The sequence below is a fragment of the Condylura cristata genome, unplaced genomic scaffold (assembly GCF_000260355.1).
Source record: "Condylura cristata isolate star-nosed mole 26May11 unplaced genomic scaffold, ConCri1.0 scaffold00013, whole genome shotgun sequence".
NCBI lineage: Eukaryota > Metazoa > Chordata > Mammalia > Eulipotyphla > Talpidae > Condylura > Condylura cristata.
Window position 1 is genome coordinate 28,377,578 of NW_004567114.1, and position 16,117 is coordinate 28,393,694.

Below are 16,117 nucleotides of genomic sequence, written 5' to 3' on the forward strand. Positions count from 1 at the left end.
GTCCCTCCCGCCGCGAGCCGCCCGGGGCGGCGGCCTGCAGCTGAGGCGGTCGCGGAGTAGGTGCTAGTAGCTGGGGAGAGGGTGTTTTTGGTACGTTTGAGATGTCAATCAGGGCAGTGGAGGAAAATGGCAACCCTGAATGAGCGCAGGGCCGAGGAGCCCCAAAGCCGCCCTGCGCTGCCCGCACGAGGCGGCTGCCGAGCCTGACGCAGGCCGAGACGGCGTGCGGGGGCACAAGAAAAAGCTAGAAGCCCTCGCAGCGGGCCTTCGGCCTTCCCCGGCACACCTCTAGTAACTGGGCGGGTCTCCAGGTGCGGACTGCAAGGTGCTTTGGCTACTGTCTCCCCTCTCTTCATCCCATTTTCTGATTTCCCGCTTTCAAGGCTAATCGCCCCCACCTCATTCATTCATTTATTTTCCATATTATATTAATCTCATCTAAAGCAAATCCCGTTTAGCTCTTTAAAACTTGCTTCGTCTTTCACTGTCTTCCTCTAGCAATCTTTATTTGGAGAAACTGAGGAATGGTGTACCTGGAACGCGACAGGGCCAACTTGTGTTATAAATTAACGCCTGTTTCCCTCCAAAAGATTAAATTTGGCATCATTCTCTTGGCAAAGCTGTCGATTCACCCAAGATTTTGTCAAGTGTGTAAAATGCACGTGGGAATCAGATTTTAAAGATAAAAGGGGGCTTTATGGAAAACCCAGTTCATTTCTCATTTCACAGATGAAGACACCAGGCCTAAAGAGTGTGGCTTGATGAGGATCCTACATACACGTTTTGAGAAATTCGTTGCCAGGTTCCAGGTGCCTTGTTGTTCTGTTTGAGTCCCAACACTCCAGGACTACCGGGCTAGTTTGACCTATTCTCTGTAGAGACTATCCACGAAAGATTATTTTCATCTTTTAGGAAGGCAGTCTTGGCCAGTGTGATGCCTCTGGTATTTTAAGTAATGAGTGGAATAGATACCCCTTGATAAACTTGGAGCTCTGTCACCACAAAAATTCAGCCCTGTTTTCTGCAGGAACAACTCATTTGCAACATTGGTTGCTTCCTTAAGTTAAGGCATCAAAGTCCTTAGCAATCTGGATGTTTTAATTAAGAGTGAGCTATTAATCCATTATGAGACATCAACTCCTAAATAGGCAACAGAACACCGATGGCACAGGACATCGTGTAGATTAGTTCTGTCACAGCAGACTCTGGAACATTACAGGGATGATCAATAAGTAGGAAGGAAACTCGTGATTTGCTGTGTCTTTTGGCCCTGACTGATCATATTAATTGGATGTAGTGGAGATGGATTCTACTGAGGTTTGGTTGCTGCTTGTTATGTACCTATAGACTAACTGCTTTTTGTAGATGAAGTTCTAATTCTTGCCAAAAGGAAATTAGAATTGTCTCCATGTTACAAATGAAGAAACTGGTCTCAGAGATTTACCTGGCTGAGGTGCAGTCATTTGCAGTGGAATTTGAGCCTAGATATTTATCTCCCAAGTCCAGTCTGTGCTCTTCTGCATTATATCTTGCTATACCACTTGCAGTCAGGAAGGGGATGAGAGAATTGTCTGTGGCTGATTTATTGGTGCCTGTGGTTGCCCAAAGAGGCCGAGCAGGACTTTCAGCTGCCCTCTATGCCTTAGAAAGTGGAGCTGTGTGTTTCCACCCTATCTCCTGAGGGGCATGCAAAGGAGCCAAGCTGTCTGGCTATGGAGGAGGGGCCCAAGAGCCTTGGCTGTAAAATATCCTGCAAGGGCTATGCCGGGAAGTGTTGAGTAATGCCCTCCTGCCACAGAACCAAAGTGATTTATTTACTATGGTCTGTAAGGTGATGCTGGACCATCTTGTTGAAAAAAATCTGTCCTAATATTTTAGTAATAACGACCAGAAAGAGTTGAGGTTTTATATTATTACAGGCTTTTTTCTCTTGTGTTAAAAAAGTATTGCAGGTGCTCTTATCTTGATAAATTGTGAAGTGCTTCACCACTTCCTGTGCCCCCTTTCTGCTTATTTATTCAAAGTAACATGAACTTCATTCTTTTATGAGAATACTAAGACGAATACTGCTCTGGTTTATAGTTACCAGCAACACAAGTGATGGAGTTAGACCTAGAATTTTGAGTTCCTCTTTATGTTATATCCCAGTTGAGTGTTCTAAGCCTAAGTTTTTCCTCATCTATAAAATAAAAACATAGTGAGGGATAAAAGAGAATATACATAAAGCACTTGACATCAGGCCTTGCATATAGTATTTACTCAATAGATAGTAACTATTGCTTATGACTAGAACATATACCTTTTGGAATATGAAAGGTTGCTTCTTGAATTTGTTTGGAGTGGAAGAAGAGGAAAAGTGAAGCAAACATCAGTTTCAAAATTATTGATCAGATCTATTTACACTTTTGCATTCTTTTCACTAGAAGGAATTTTTTTCTTTAAATCATATATGAAAAAGTGTTTATAGAATTAACCATTTACAAATTTTTTTAAATTCACCTTTTTTAAAGAAAAGATTTATTTATGCATACAAAAGCTGTGGTATAGGCTAGAGATGTGTGGGGTGGGGGGAGGGGAATGAGAGAATTCACCAGACAAGAATGGGGAGCAGAATAGGGGGATCTACTGAAATACACTGCTGAGGGGACAATGGGCTGTCAGAGACAGCAAAGATCTGCTGTGCCATGTGGGTCAGCTCCCTGGCCAGGGATCAAATTCATGTTTCAATGGCTGAGGATAGCTTCATAATGCTGAGACAACCCCTTGTGCCACCTGGGAGCACCCTAATTCTCTTCTTCCTTAGTTACAAATCAATCATGCAGTTTTTTTTTCGTTTTGAAAAATTCTAGGCACTGTTAGCAAAAGGTTTTATCAGCCCCTGTTTGTGGAGCATTCTGTGGCCCAGGAAGTATTGGTTCACCTGTTCACTAATAATCATTCCTGTCTGTATTGTAGTCTGTGTCTTTCTCCTGACCTTTGAGAAATAACAATATTTTTTCTTTCAGAAATATAATTTTTTAGTGGACTAGGAACACTTCTTCACAAGGTTCTGACATTTTTTTAAGACCCACTAGCAATATATATTCACTGGGGCTAATGTTGTTTGCCTTTCTGTGACTTTTACCAGGCATCCCACTTGTTTAGATGGAGGTTAGAGATGTAGTAGGCTGACTGCCAATAAGCAGGGGGCCACAACCTAACGTTTACCTGTTCCGTTAAGGGTTTTTAGAACATAACTGCTCTTCCTGTATCATCTACCACATCTCCTTGTTAACCTCTTAACATTCTCAGTGATTTTCATAAGCAGATGCCTAGAATTATTGCAGATTTTACCTTTTAGTATTTATAGATTTGGCTTTTTCCATATCATTTTTAGATATTATGAGAACAGGTGTAATGTAGTGTAAGAATAAATACGTCTACTTCTAAATACTTTCTAAACAGAAGTCTGAAATGTTGTGTTCCTCCTCTGCCTTTAGTTTGGGAGCACTTCTGTTTCTTCATGTGGCTAATTTTAAATTTAGGTTACAATTAAAATTATAGTTGTTGGTTTTTGTTCATTAGATTTGTAACATTGCTTCTTTTTTCTATAATTTTAGTGTGTGAAATGTTTTGTGTTCTCCTCATGCAGGTGTTTCATGGCTGAGGCTTCATATTGGAATCTCCTGAGGGATTTTTAAACACTCACCTTCAACTATTAATTCTATTTGGATTAGTTTGGAGTAGGACTCAGCTATCAGTACAACTCTATATAAGAAGCTTTACACTATAGTCAGTAATGACCCCCCTCAGAATAAATGACTTGTGCATTTCTAGGTAATACCACAATCATATGAAAGTATCATTAAAAAATTTAAATCATTGTATAAAAGTGTTTTGTCTCGTGGCACTTTGAGTATTTCTGTTTGTATTTATAGCCATGAGTAAGTGTCCCAAAAAAGCTGTACACATTCCTCTGCCAACTTTCCTGTCTCCTACTCTTAATGATAATTAATAATAAAGTTACAGTGCTGGGAACTGTGGAGAAAATATATAAGATGTTCCACAGTAACCAGTGTCTTACTCTTGTTTCTTTTTATTAAGAATTCTTACAGACTGAGAGAAGAAAAAAACCATATTCTAGGACATCATTCTGTCAACTATAGGTCTGAGAACTGTGTGTAATAGATTTTTTTAAATAAAACAAAGATGTTGAATATCAACCTAACACTGAGTTAAATGTAAACACAAAATTGTTTTCCTGACTTAATTTGAGCTAATCCACAGTTACTTTGATTTAGTAAGTAAACAGGGTTTTTGTAGTCTGTCTTATGTATCAGTACTAGCCCTATTTATTATGATATAAATAAAATACAACTTTGATAATAGATAAGGGGTTTTAAGATGGAATACGCTTATATATTGGCTCTAGTAGGTATTTTACTATAAATTATTATGATAAAATTATACTGTTTTTCTGCAACCTCTCCTACATCTTAACATTTCCACCAAAAGTTCTCAAACTTTTAAGATTTTTATGCATAGAAGACTGGCTGTTTCACATACCAATGAAAATAGAATTGATGAACAAAAGGTACATAAAAAGGCTAGGTAATAATTTGCAAAGCAGTTTATATTAGAAAGTCTTCTTACTGACTTTATGATGGATTGGCTCTTTGCACTGAGGTAAAATCTGATTGTTACTTGAAAATACCAAAGGCCTATTATATAAACCAGTTTCATGAACCTATTATAAGTGTGTTTTTTAAAGCATATCTGGATTTGTTTTCATTTTATAAACTTGGAAAATTTACACCCTCCCTCCCATTTAATTCAGCATATTTGCAAAATCTGCAGTTGACAAATATATTAAAAGTTGTGTGTTGAGGTTTTGAAGAAAGAGCATTGGGTTTAAAGTCAGACTTGAAGTATTACAATACCAGTACCATTTAATACCTAGTTGACTACAATGGTGAGTACCTTTCCTGTTACCTTTGAGCCTATGAGTCTGCCTTTACTAACTCAAAGGGTGAGAAAAAGATTGTGTAGGGCAGAGATCCTCAAAGTATGGTCCAAGAATCCCCTAGAGGTTCCTTTCAGTGGGTCTACAAGGACTTCCTATTGCAAAGCCGATTCTCAATATACTTGAATCAAAGTAATATGTGGTAACAAATTAAATGCAGAAACAGAGAAAACCTAACTCTGCTTTTTACAGCAAGATACTAAAAGAATGGGGACCTCCCTGGTGGCTCAGTTAAAGTCTCAGCACTATCAAGCTGTTTACAGCCACTGCAGCCAGAGTTCCATCCCTGGCCAGTTAGCTGACCCTCATGTCATAACAAACCTCTCACTTGCTGTGGCCCTCAGCAGTGTATTTCAGTAGGTCTGCAGGTTCTGCTCCCCACTCTGGTGAATCCTCTCACACACACTCCACACACACACATCGCTGGAATGCACCCCAGTTCTTGTATGTATAAATAAATAATTTTTTAAAAAAGATATTAAAAGGTTTATAAAACATAAAGCAATACAACCCTTCTCACTTTAAAGAATAGTTCTTTTAGCAAAAAGTATTTAATAATGGATTTGTTGTTATTTTAAATTGAAAGTTGAAGAGTTCTTACCTTTAGTTTCTAATATGGTAAATATTGATAAATGCAACCCATGCAATCAACAGTTCTTTTAGCACTTAATACTGTTTATAAGCATGTAAATAGATATTAAGGACAGAACATTTAGAACTGCTGATAAATTGCTGAGTAGTTCTTTTGGGACAATTCAGCAGATTTAAAAAAATGGGGATTTTTTTTTTTTAATTAACAGAGGGCATTGGAGAGATAGCAGCAGAAGCTGGAATGAGGTTCACACTAGGAAGAAGGCAACAGCAGTAATTAAGTTTCCATTTTTATGGCTTTGAGCTTAAGAGAAGACTCCAGTTGGTGACATGATGGACTGCCTAAGACTGGGACAATAAACCTCTAATCTTATTTGTCTGAGGAAAAGGAGAGAGTTTAGAGTAACCACACAGCTAGAAAATAAAGAGGAAAATTCTGGAAAGGATTTCAATAATGGACCCCAAATACTGTATATAAACTCACTTCTAGTCTCTTACCAACTCCCAAGCTTACATATTTGTCGAGCAGCCCCCAATGAATACCATTAACACTAAAAATACTGAACCTGAAAATTTAAGTGCTGCCAAGTATCTGCAAAACCATCAATTCTCTTTGGTATTACAGAATCTAGAATCTTCACGGTAATAATCAAAATGTCTATGATATGACCCCAAAAGACTAGATACATGAAGAAAAAGGACTGATCACTCTGATTAATGGGAACTGATCCCAAGATAACTCAGAGTTAGGATTTAGTGGAGAAGATTTAAAGTAGATACAGGACAAAATAAGTTTGTAATGTGTGGACAGATAATAAATCTCAACAGAAAGAAGCTTAAAAGAGTGAAATGAAAATATAGAACTAAAAACATACTAAAATAAATAGACTGAAAAGATTTAATAGAGAGGATAAGATGACAGTTTAAATAGAGATTAACAAAAGCTATCATCAGATGCAAACTTACTACGACTACGTTATCCATAAAACCTCACTGTCCTGTATTAGTCTCAGGGATTATTAGTTTAGTTTTCTTTCAAAGACTTAATTTACCTCTTCTCCCTGCATGGGGACTGACTTAATAGTTGTGAATCAATGCCATCTGAAATGGTACTCATTCTTTTCACCTCAGCCACTTCCTTCCTGTCCACTGTCAAAAGAGCTCCCTCTTTTCTCGATGGCTAACTGCTGCACTTAACTTTTAATTGTATTTTTTCTGGTTTCTATAGATTCTATACCTCTTCAGCCTGAGTCTTGGATCTGCAGCTCCCTGTGCTTGTCCTATCTGCAACTCCCTTTTATGGCCTCACTTTCTAACATTTTCTTGGAATCTTAATTTGTTTTTGCTGCTCTCCAAAACTTGTCAGAGATCACCTCTTAGTCACCACACGTAGGGCTATTTGTAATAGGTGTCATCTTCTGTAACATTTTACACCATTGTCACCTTCATCTCCTTTGACTTTCAGTGACAATATGTTTACTTATTTCTGTCTTATTGTATCTTTGTCTTTCAAGTATTTATTCTTAGCTTCTTTTTCTCTACAGTCCTGTCATGTCAGAGGGCCACCTCTCCCTCTCTAGCCCTGCTCTATCTGGAGCCCCAGTCCTGCACAGGTTCCAGTGACTGTCAACTAGACCTTTCTGCTCAGACATCCTAGAGTAAATACCTTGAACTCATTGTGTCCAAAATGACAGAGGGTGTCTTCCTACTGCAGCTGCTTGGACATTGCAGTTGGCACCTTACTAGTCCTTTCTCCATGTCTTTCCCTTACTAATCTTTTTATATAGCTGTTAGAATGGTCTTGATTCACAGGCCTGATAATGGTGATAAAGATGATAACTGGTTTTTACTGAACACTTATTATGGCCCCATTATATCTAAGTGTTTATATGCATTATCATCTTACTAAATAACAACCTGTAAATACTTTAATTATTCATATTTATAAATGAAACCAAGACCCAGAGAGTTAGGTGTCTTGTCAGGATTACACAGCTTTTTTTAAAAGATTTATTTATTTATTCATACAGGACTAGGGTACAGGCCAGAGACTCAGGGGGCGGTGAGAGGCTTCATCAGAGACAGAGTGGGGAACAGAAGAGGCAGATCGACGAAGTACACTGCTGAGGGGAGCAGGGGGAGGGCCAGGAGAGGTCTGCCACACCATGTGGTCACCTCCGGGCAGGCGGGGATCGAACTCATGCGGAAGTGGCTTTAGCTTCTCAGTGCTGTGCTTTAACTCGCTGCACCACTAGGGAGGGCCAGGATTACACAGCTTTTAAATGACAGCTGGAATTTTAACCCAGGTTGTCCAAAGCTTTGACTACGATAGAGTTCTCCCTCCCACATAAAATATCTTAAAAATCCTTTCAACTCAACTGGAGTACCTTTTACTTTTACATTCAGCACCCTGTTAGCTGACCCCATCTGTCATTATTTCTGTATGCCAAAAGGAATTCTTCTGATACCTATATGTTCATACCCCTCCCTGTAACATTATTCTTTTTTTTTTTTTTTCTGTCTGGAATGCTGTGTACCCTTTCCCTTCATTTAAACTTTAAATGGTTTATATCCCATTGGGTTGCTTGTAATTTCTATCTCCCCTGTAGCATGTTCTCTGAACTGCTTTTGCAGCACTTACACTTTCTGTTCCATGTTTTATCTCTCCTATTAGCCTGTAATCATCTTGACTACTGCACCTATGTAATATTTTTCTGTCCCATGTTCTCCAGTATTTTTTTTTGTTAAATTCTTTTTCGAGAGATATTTGTTCAGTAACTAACTGAAGGTTTAATTATTACTCATAGATCATTAGCCACAAGATTTTTGTATATGCGACTTTCTAGTGTGCCATTTTTCACTTCCATGTGGTTCAGTAGTTCATTAGACTAATGCACAAAACATACATGGGAGAACTGGAGAAAATGTTGATGACCTGAAGGGGGTTTTGAGGACAATTTTTGTGAGGTTAACATACTTTAATTTGAACATTTTCTGTGAGTCAAAGATACACATTTTTCAGACAGAAGCCTCCAGAATTTTATTTTGGTTTATTTATTTCTCTAAATTGGTGGTCTTAGGGTCACAGGAATGTGGTAAATACAATAAATGGTGAATTTGTTAAAGGGCCTTTGGAGTAATACCCACAATTTGGATTTTTGTTTATATTTTTAGAGGATAGTCTCAAGTCTATATAGGTTTGATTATCTAATTTCTTTGTTGCTTAATGGCTTTTAGAATGATATGGTAGGGCTTTTGTTTTTTGTGGGGTAAGAATAGGAGAAACGTATGTTTGGATATGTAGAATTTTTTTCAATTAATGCATGGGTGGTAGAATTTCTGAAGTACAATGTTATTCATATAAAATTTGAAAATATGTGTAAAATTTTATATCTTGTTAAAGGATATAAGCATAAGTAAGGGTGTGATGGTGTACAGGAGAGCCATAAACACCACAGATAGGGTGACGGTTACCTTTGGAGGCAAGATGGGTAGGGGTAAATGAGAGAGTGACATCAGGGGGACCTCTACTATATTTGTAATGTTTACTTTCTATGGTCAAGTGTGGACATTTGTTACATTCTTTGAGCCTACTTATTTGTCTGAAATGTTTTATAATTTTAAAAAATGAGGGCAAAAGGAATATATTTATGATGTTAAACTTCAATAAAAAGGTTTTTTTTTTAGTTCAAGCAACATAGCTTGTCCCACCCCTCACACCCAGCTCCCTTTTTTCACTCCCAGAAACAAACATTTTACTCATTTCTCTGAACCTTTCCAGAGAACTATATATAAACAAGAATATGTTCGTATGTAAATCCCTCCCCCACCTTTAAAAATAAAGTAACCAGCCTTTTATATAAACAGTACTCTTTATACAATTTGGTACTTCTTTTTAAAATTATCTTAGAGATTATTCAGAACACTAGATGTATAATTTTAATTAAAATACATTTATGCTTTTATTAGTAATAACTACCTTTATCTTTACCAGTTAGATTCTTGACTAGCCACTAATAAGTATAAATATTTGTTTTGTTCTGTGACATTTGCTTAACTAGCAAGAAACCTGAGTTTCTCCCTTATTCCTCTTTCCAAATATTACAGAGGCCTAGATGTGTAATCAGACAGGGTCCTCTGGTTTGTGGGTTATGTTCCCTCTGGGAGGTGGAGAGGGAGGACATTTTGGCTTTGGAGCCCAGTGCCTGGATTTGAATTCCCTTTTCTGTCACTTACTAGCATTGTGAACTCGGGTAAATTAACTCTGTGCTGATTCATTTCTTCATCGTAAAATACATTGAATATTTCCTTTTGCATAGAATTGTATTGAACATTAAATGAGTGTAAAGTCTGACATATAGGAAGTACTATCAAATGTTAGCTGTTTTATTACATTATCAATCACTCACACGGTCTGCTGCTGACACTGCTGTCAGTCTCCTTACAGATAACCCCACACTCTCATTACTGACTTCCTTACCTTGGTTTCTTTGTCTACTGAGGAAACTTCTTTTCAGGACCTGCTTTTTGAGAGGAGGTTCTCCCAACCCTTCCCACTTCCACCCAGTATTGCCCTTTATACCAAGGCTGCCTTCTCCCCTAAATCACAGGGCTGTCTGCACAGTGGGGGTGGATAGCTGCTTCCCATCTGCCTGGAACCACAGCTTTCTTAAATGTCATTGGTGGTTACACTAGACTTTACCAGAATTCTTTGCGTTCTTTCTTATGCATGCTTTTTTTTTTTTTTTCTCATGAGACTAGAGGCCCAAACCTATATTCTACTTCCTTCAGGAACCTGCATGCTTGCATATGTCGAATTCAGGATTTAGGTTCTTTCCCGTGAGACTCCTGGATGAGGCTGAACATCTATTTTGAGAGGTCCTGAACTTACGGTGTCTGCTAAGTTTCTGAGACATTTTATGATAGGATCCTGGTGTTGCCTGATTACACAGATGATCCTTAAGGATCACTGACAACCGAAGACCAGCCAGAACACTTTGTTATGGTATTAACATTTACAACTGACTTTAAATAGCACTATAAACTGCTTTTAATATAACTTAACTCATTTAACTCTGAGACAGTGATCAGTATCTCATTCCTGTTTTTCAAGTGAGGAACTGAAAAATAGAAACATTATGATTGTGCATAGAAAAAGTGATAGGCCCAGGCCCTCCCTGGTGGCACAACAGGTTAAAACAGAGCATTATGAAGCCAGCCTTCAGCATGAGTTCCATCTCTGGTTTGGGAGGTGATCCACATGTTGCAGCAGACCTCTCCTGTCTTGTCCACTGCTCCCCTCAAGCCTGTTCTGCTACCTACTCTGTCTCTGGTGAATCCTCTCACTGCCCCTGCACGTCTGGCCTATACACCAGTTCTGTATGCATAAATAAATAAGTCTTTAAAAAGAAAAAAAAAGAAGCAAAATCACCTTTGTAGTGAAGGAATTCTTCACACACACATACCTTCCCTTACATCGCTCGTATCAAACTATTTTCTTACTAGATGAAAGAAGGCCATATTTTACAGTTTAAGCAGAGTTGATTGTTAGTTGTCATAATGAGGGAAATTTAGTGCTAGGTGTGAGTAGTATTGAAAACTGTTGAATGATTTCATTTAAAACCTAGGTTTCCTTGTACTCTTTAGTACTGTATGAACTGTAGTCAGTTTTACAAAAACAAACAAAAAAAATGTAATGTGTTCTTTTTCTCAGAGCCACAATGGACACAGCTAGCCATAGCCTTGTTCTTCTGCAGCAGCTCAACATGCAACGAGAATTTGGTTTTCTGTGTGATTGCACGGTTGCTATTGGAGATGTTTACTTCAAAGCCCACAGAGCAGTGCTTGCTGCTTTTTCTAACTATTTTAAGATGATATTTATTCACCAAACAAGGTAAGGGTGTGCTTTTATAAATTAGAAGTATTTTTAATATTGTGTTATTAGCCTTATTGTAACACATCACTTTTGGGGTTCTTTGTAATGGAGTCATGGATAAAAAAAATTTTAATGATTTTTTTACACATGAATAGTTAAACTCAATGCATAGGATCCATGTTGGAAGAGAAAAATGAAAACAACATAACTAAAATTTATTGACTGCTAACCTATAGTAAGGCACTGAGTATTTACCTAATATACATTCTCCTATAATTCTATTTTAGAGAAAAGTGAATGTTAAGTAACTTACCCATTCAGGATTATACAGCTGATAATTTATATTCAGCTAATAAGTTCAAATGTAGATCTGTGTGATCTTAAAGGTCTGTGCTCTTAGTCACTATGTTGTTGGTTTCTCTTCTATGTACTTTCACAGCAGGTTTCAGTGCCATGATTCTACCCACCTCATATTCAGTGTTAGAGCTTTTTGTTTCAATTTTTTTTTTAATCTTTTGAATTTGGGCTACCCCAACATGGTAAGTGTATATAGAGAGGACAGAAAAGTGTTTAGATTCTGAGCTCATGGTAAGAATAGTTTTCATCCATCCTAGATTGAAAATGACAGAACACTTTTTTTTTTTTAGAGGTCTTACATAAAATACTTAAGGGCCAGCCTCCAATGTACATTTTTATTTAGTTGTTCTTTAATTCATATGTTTGTTATATACTTGCTTGTCAGCCTGTGTACAGGATCTCTATAACAGGTGTTATATTCCCTGCCCTCAAGAAATTCAAAGTCTAATACAGAGGTAATGCATGTAAAGAAAATAATTACAGTGTAATTGATCTCTGTGTGCCTCAGTTACCTTCTCTGTAAAGCATGGTACCCACCCCATTATATTGAGACAATTAGATGGATTAATATTAAAATGCTTAGATTAGAACTTTATGATGTCAACTGCTATTGTTAATAATTAATATGAGAAGTCTATGATAGAAGTGTTATAAAAGGTAGAGTGGAGTGTCAGTAGACCTATTGAAACAAATTTTATAGCAGCCCTAGATCTTGAAGGGCTTTTTCAGATAGGAAAATGCAAAAAGATACATTGTATGGGAAGGGATACAAAAATGCATGAAAACATGTAGATATGAACTAGACTGGTACATTTAGAAAATAGAGTAGTTAGAATGGTTGAATGTATGTCACAAGGGGACAGGCAGGAGGAGGGACAGGTCATGAGTAGCATTTTCTGCCAAAAGAGCTTCTTGTATAACCTCACTGTCAGTGTAGAAACTGGATTAGAAACATTACTTTCACATCAGTGTCATCCAAGAACTCAGAGCTGGTTTCCCCTCAAAGCACCTGTTATATACCAGTTACTATGCTAAAACTGTCCAGGAGGTACAAGAGTGGCAGATCTGCTATGTGGTATCTCTGTTGAGTGACTAAAAAAAACCCTCAGTTAACAGTTTTGTGCTGATAACATATATTAAAAAAATGCCTTGCTGTAGGCATGAAAGTGGGTGGGTCAGAGCTAAGAGTAGAACTCAAGAAGGAATCCTGAAATATCAGGACTAAAGAAATGGATTGCCAGTATGCTGCCACCACTTCATTGCTGATGAATTGACACATATTTCTACCTCAGGAAAGGTAGATCCATTGACTGATTCCATTATTTTTTAACATCCAGCACTTTCTCAGGTAGTCTTAATCCTGATTTTATGGAGTGTTTCCTGACTTCTTGTTAACAATAGTATCTTCCATCTATCATCTGAATTCTAAATTCATATGTAAAAATTGGGCTTTGGGTTATCTTAAACTTTTCAAAATGCTTGTATTCATCTGTGATTTAAAGAGTAGATATTTGAATATAGTTTGGAAGCCAAAATAAGGTTACCATAATTTAAATTCTAAGTATTAATCAATTTCAGTGTATCCTTTACATTTTCTTAATATTTCTTATTGTGTCAAAATAATTTCTTATTATGTCAGAATAAATAAAATTTTCTATTTTAATCATTTTTAATTGTATAGCTCAGTGGTGTTAATTATAATCATAATGCCATGCAGTTATTACAATTGTATATTTCTTAAACTTTTCATTACTTCAAACATAAACTGTACCCATTATTTTTGTCCCCCAAGTTCCTGTTTACTTCTGATTTGCTTTCTGTCTCTGTGAAATTTACCTGTTCTAGATATTGCTTGTAAGTGGCATTACAAAAATTTGTCTTTTTGTATCTGGCTTATTCCACTAAGCATAATGTTTTTTTTTTTTTCAAGACTCATCCATGTTGTAGCATGTGTCAGAATTTCCTTCCCTTTTTTGCTGAATAATACATCATTGTATGTATATGCCACATTTCATTTATACATCATCTATTAATTGATAATTGATTGTTTCCACCTTCTGGCTGATGTAATGGACATTGGTGTACAGATATTTTGTTTTCAGTTCTTTTCATCAATATATGCGGTAGACTATTAAGCTCCTTAAGAACAGGGTACCTATTCATTATTTTTCTACCCGTGGCATCTAGTATAGTACATATAATTTAGGAGACATTGAACTAATCTGAATGCCTGTATTCCCTAACTCTAGGCAGTAGATTGAATGAAGACTTGTTGCTGGATCACAAAAATGGTATACAATGAAAGTTCAAGCTTTAGTTGCTTTCTTTCATCAAGGCAGGTAGCTACGTTTGAACCTCTTAGTAAGAAATTGTTTTAACCTAAGACCATGCTTTACCTAAAAGACCAAATGGGTTGTTTCATTTTGTGTGGGTCTTTTCTTTTTATTTAACAGTGAATGCATAAAAATACAACCAACTGACATCCAACCTGATATATTCAGCTATTTGTTGCACATTATGTATACGGGGAAAGGGCCAAAACAGATTGTGGATCATAGTCGTTTGGAGGAAGGGATTCGATTTCTTCATGCTGACTACCTTTCTCACATTGCAACTGAAATGAACCAAGTGTTTTCACCAGAGACTGTGCAGTCCTCAAATTTGTATGGGATTCAGATCTCAACAACCCAGAAAACGGCTGTCAAGCAAGGACTGGAGGTCAAAGAAGCTCCTTCTAGTAACAGTGGAAACAGAGCTGCTGTTCAGAGTGAGCATCCCCAGTTGCAGCTTTCCCTTGCAATTGGGCTGGATGATGGCGCTACAGACCAGCAGAGGGCCCATCCTGCCACCCAGGCCTTGGAGGAGCACCCAAAGCCCCCAGTGTCTATCAAGCAGGAAAGATCTGACCCAGAATCTGTCATCTCTCAGAGCCACCCTTCACCTTCATCAGAAGTGACAGGTTCTACTTTTACGGAAAGCAGCATTAAAATACACTTATGCCATTACTGTGGGGAACGTTTTGATTCCCGTAACAACCTAAGACAACATCTCCATACACATGTGTCTGGATCCCTCCCATTTGGTGTGCCTGCTTCCATCTTGGAAAGTAACGACCTTGGTGAAGTGCATCCACTTAATGAAAACAGTGAGGCTCTTGAATGCCGCAGGCTCAGCTCTTTTATTGTCAAGGAGAATGAACAGCCACCTGACCACTCAAACCGGGGCGCCACAGAACCTTTGCAGATAAGTCAAGTATCTTTGATCTCCAAAGACACTGAGCCAGTAGAATTAAACTGTAATTTTTCTTTTTCAAGGAAAAGAAAAATCAGCTGTACCATTTGTGGTCATAAATTTCTTCGAAAGAGCCAATTGCTAGAACACATGTATACACACAAAGGTAAATCTTACAAATATAATCGATACCAAAGGTTTGGTAATGCATTAGCACAGAGATTTCAACCATATTGTGACAGCTGGTCTGATATCCCCCTAAAAAGTACTCGTTTGTCACAAGAACATTTAGACTCATCTTGTGCCTTAGAGTCAGAACTCCCACAAGAAAATGTGGACACTATCCTAGTTGAATAGCAGTTTTTCCTTCAGAATTTGCATATCAACTCTGAGATAGAAAATTCACCTGTATATTTTCATTTGTAAATTATTTTCCTCCCCACATTTATTGGCTTTTATTATCCATAGTGTTACGGATGTACATATTAGGTCTTAACTATAAAATATATAAATATATGTCTGTTAAAATGAACTTTCAGTTGGAGTCATGAATGTTCCCTAAAGTTGTAACTTAGAAATCAGAAATCAGTGTAGAAATATGGAACTTTAGAGTGAATAGTTGATAGGATTTCTAAGTTTCTCCAGGTTGAATATCAGTAAAATTAAATTGAATATAAAATAAATGAAATCTTTTAAAAAAATATTTTGGCTAACTGTTCACATGAATTGAGCCCTTCTGAGGATTATTTAAAAATACTTTCTGGCACATAGGAAATCAATAGTTGTTTTAATGTATAAATACAGTTATAATGTATAAAATTTTTGTGTTAAGATCTGGCTATACCAAATCATGCATAGTTTTAAAATTTCTTACTAGGTCTACAATATCTTAAATGGCTTTTATTTATTTTTTAATTTTGAACAACCTCATTTTTAGTAAAGACTATTTAAGTTAAAAGAGATAAAGGGAGTATAATCAGACAAAAAAAATCTTAGATATGTACCCATAGATAAGCAGACAGAGATTCATATAGCTCCGTGTTGTCTAATGTCCCAGTGTT

General features: G+C 37.2%; 1 protein-coding gene across 2 annotated transcripts; it reads left to right on the plus strand.

Moving 5' to 3' along the window:
* Window positions 1-50: 50 nt before the first annotated feature.
* On the plus strand, window positions 51-15,810 carry ZBTB25 (zinc finger and BTB domain containing 25). Of its 2 annotated transcripts, none has more exons than XM_012724474.1 (3): window positions 51-311; window positions 11,307-11,486; window positions 14,279-15,810. In XM_012724474.1, the coding sequence occupies exons 2-3, from the start codon at window positions 11,314-11,316 to the stop codon at window positions 15,411-15,413; spliced, it is 1,308 nt and encodes a 435-aa protein (XP_012579928.1). In that variant the 5' UTR covers window positions 51-311; window positions 11,307-11,313; the 3' UTR covers window positions 15,414-15,810. The 2 variants fall into 2 exon arrangements, with proteins under 2 accessions (XP_012579928.1, XP_012579927.1); XM_012724473.1 differs by having other exon boundaries at window positions 285-325.
* Window positions 15,811-16,117: the final 307 nt, after the last annotated feature.

Excerpts from the sequence above, each read along its gene's own strand:
- ZBTB25 (XM_012724474.1), top strand. The coding sequence starts at position 11,314 with ATGGACACAGCTAGCCATAGCCTTGTTCTTCTGCAGCAGCTCAACATG. Across the intron at positions 11,487-14,278 it reads ATATTTATTCACCAAACAAG|TGAATGCATAAAAATACAAC; the intron begins GTAAGGGTGTGC and ends TTTATTTAACAG.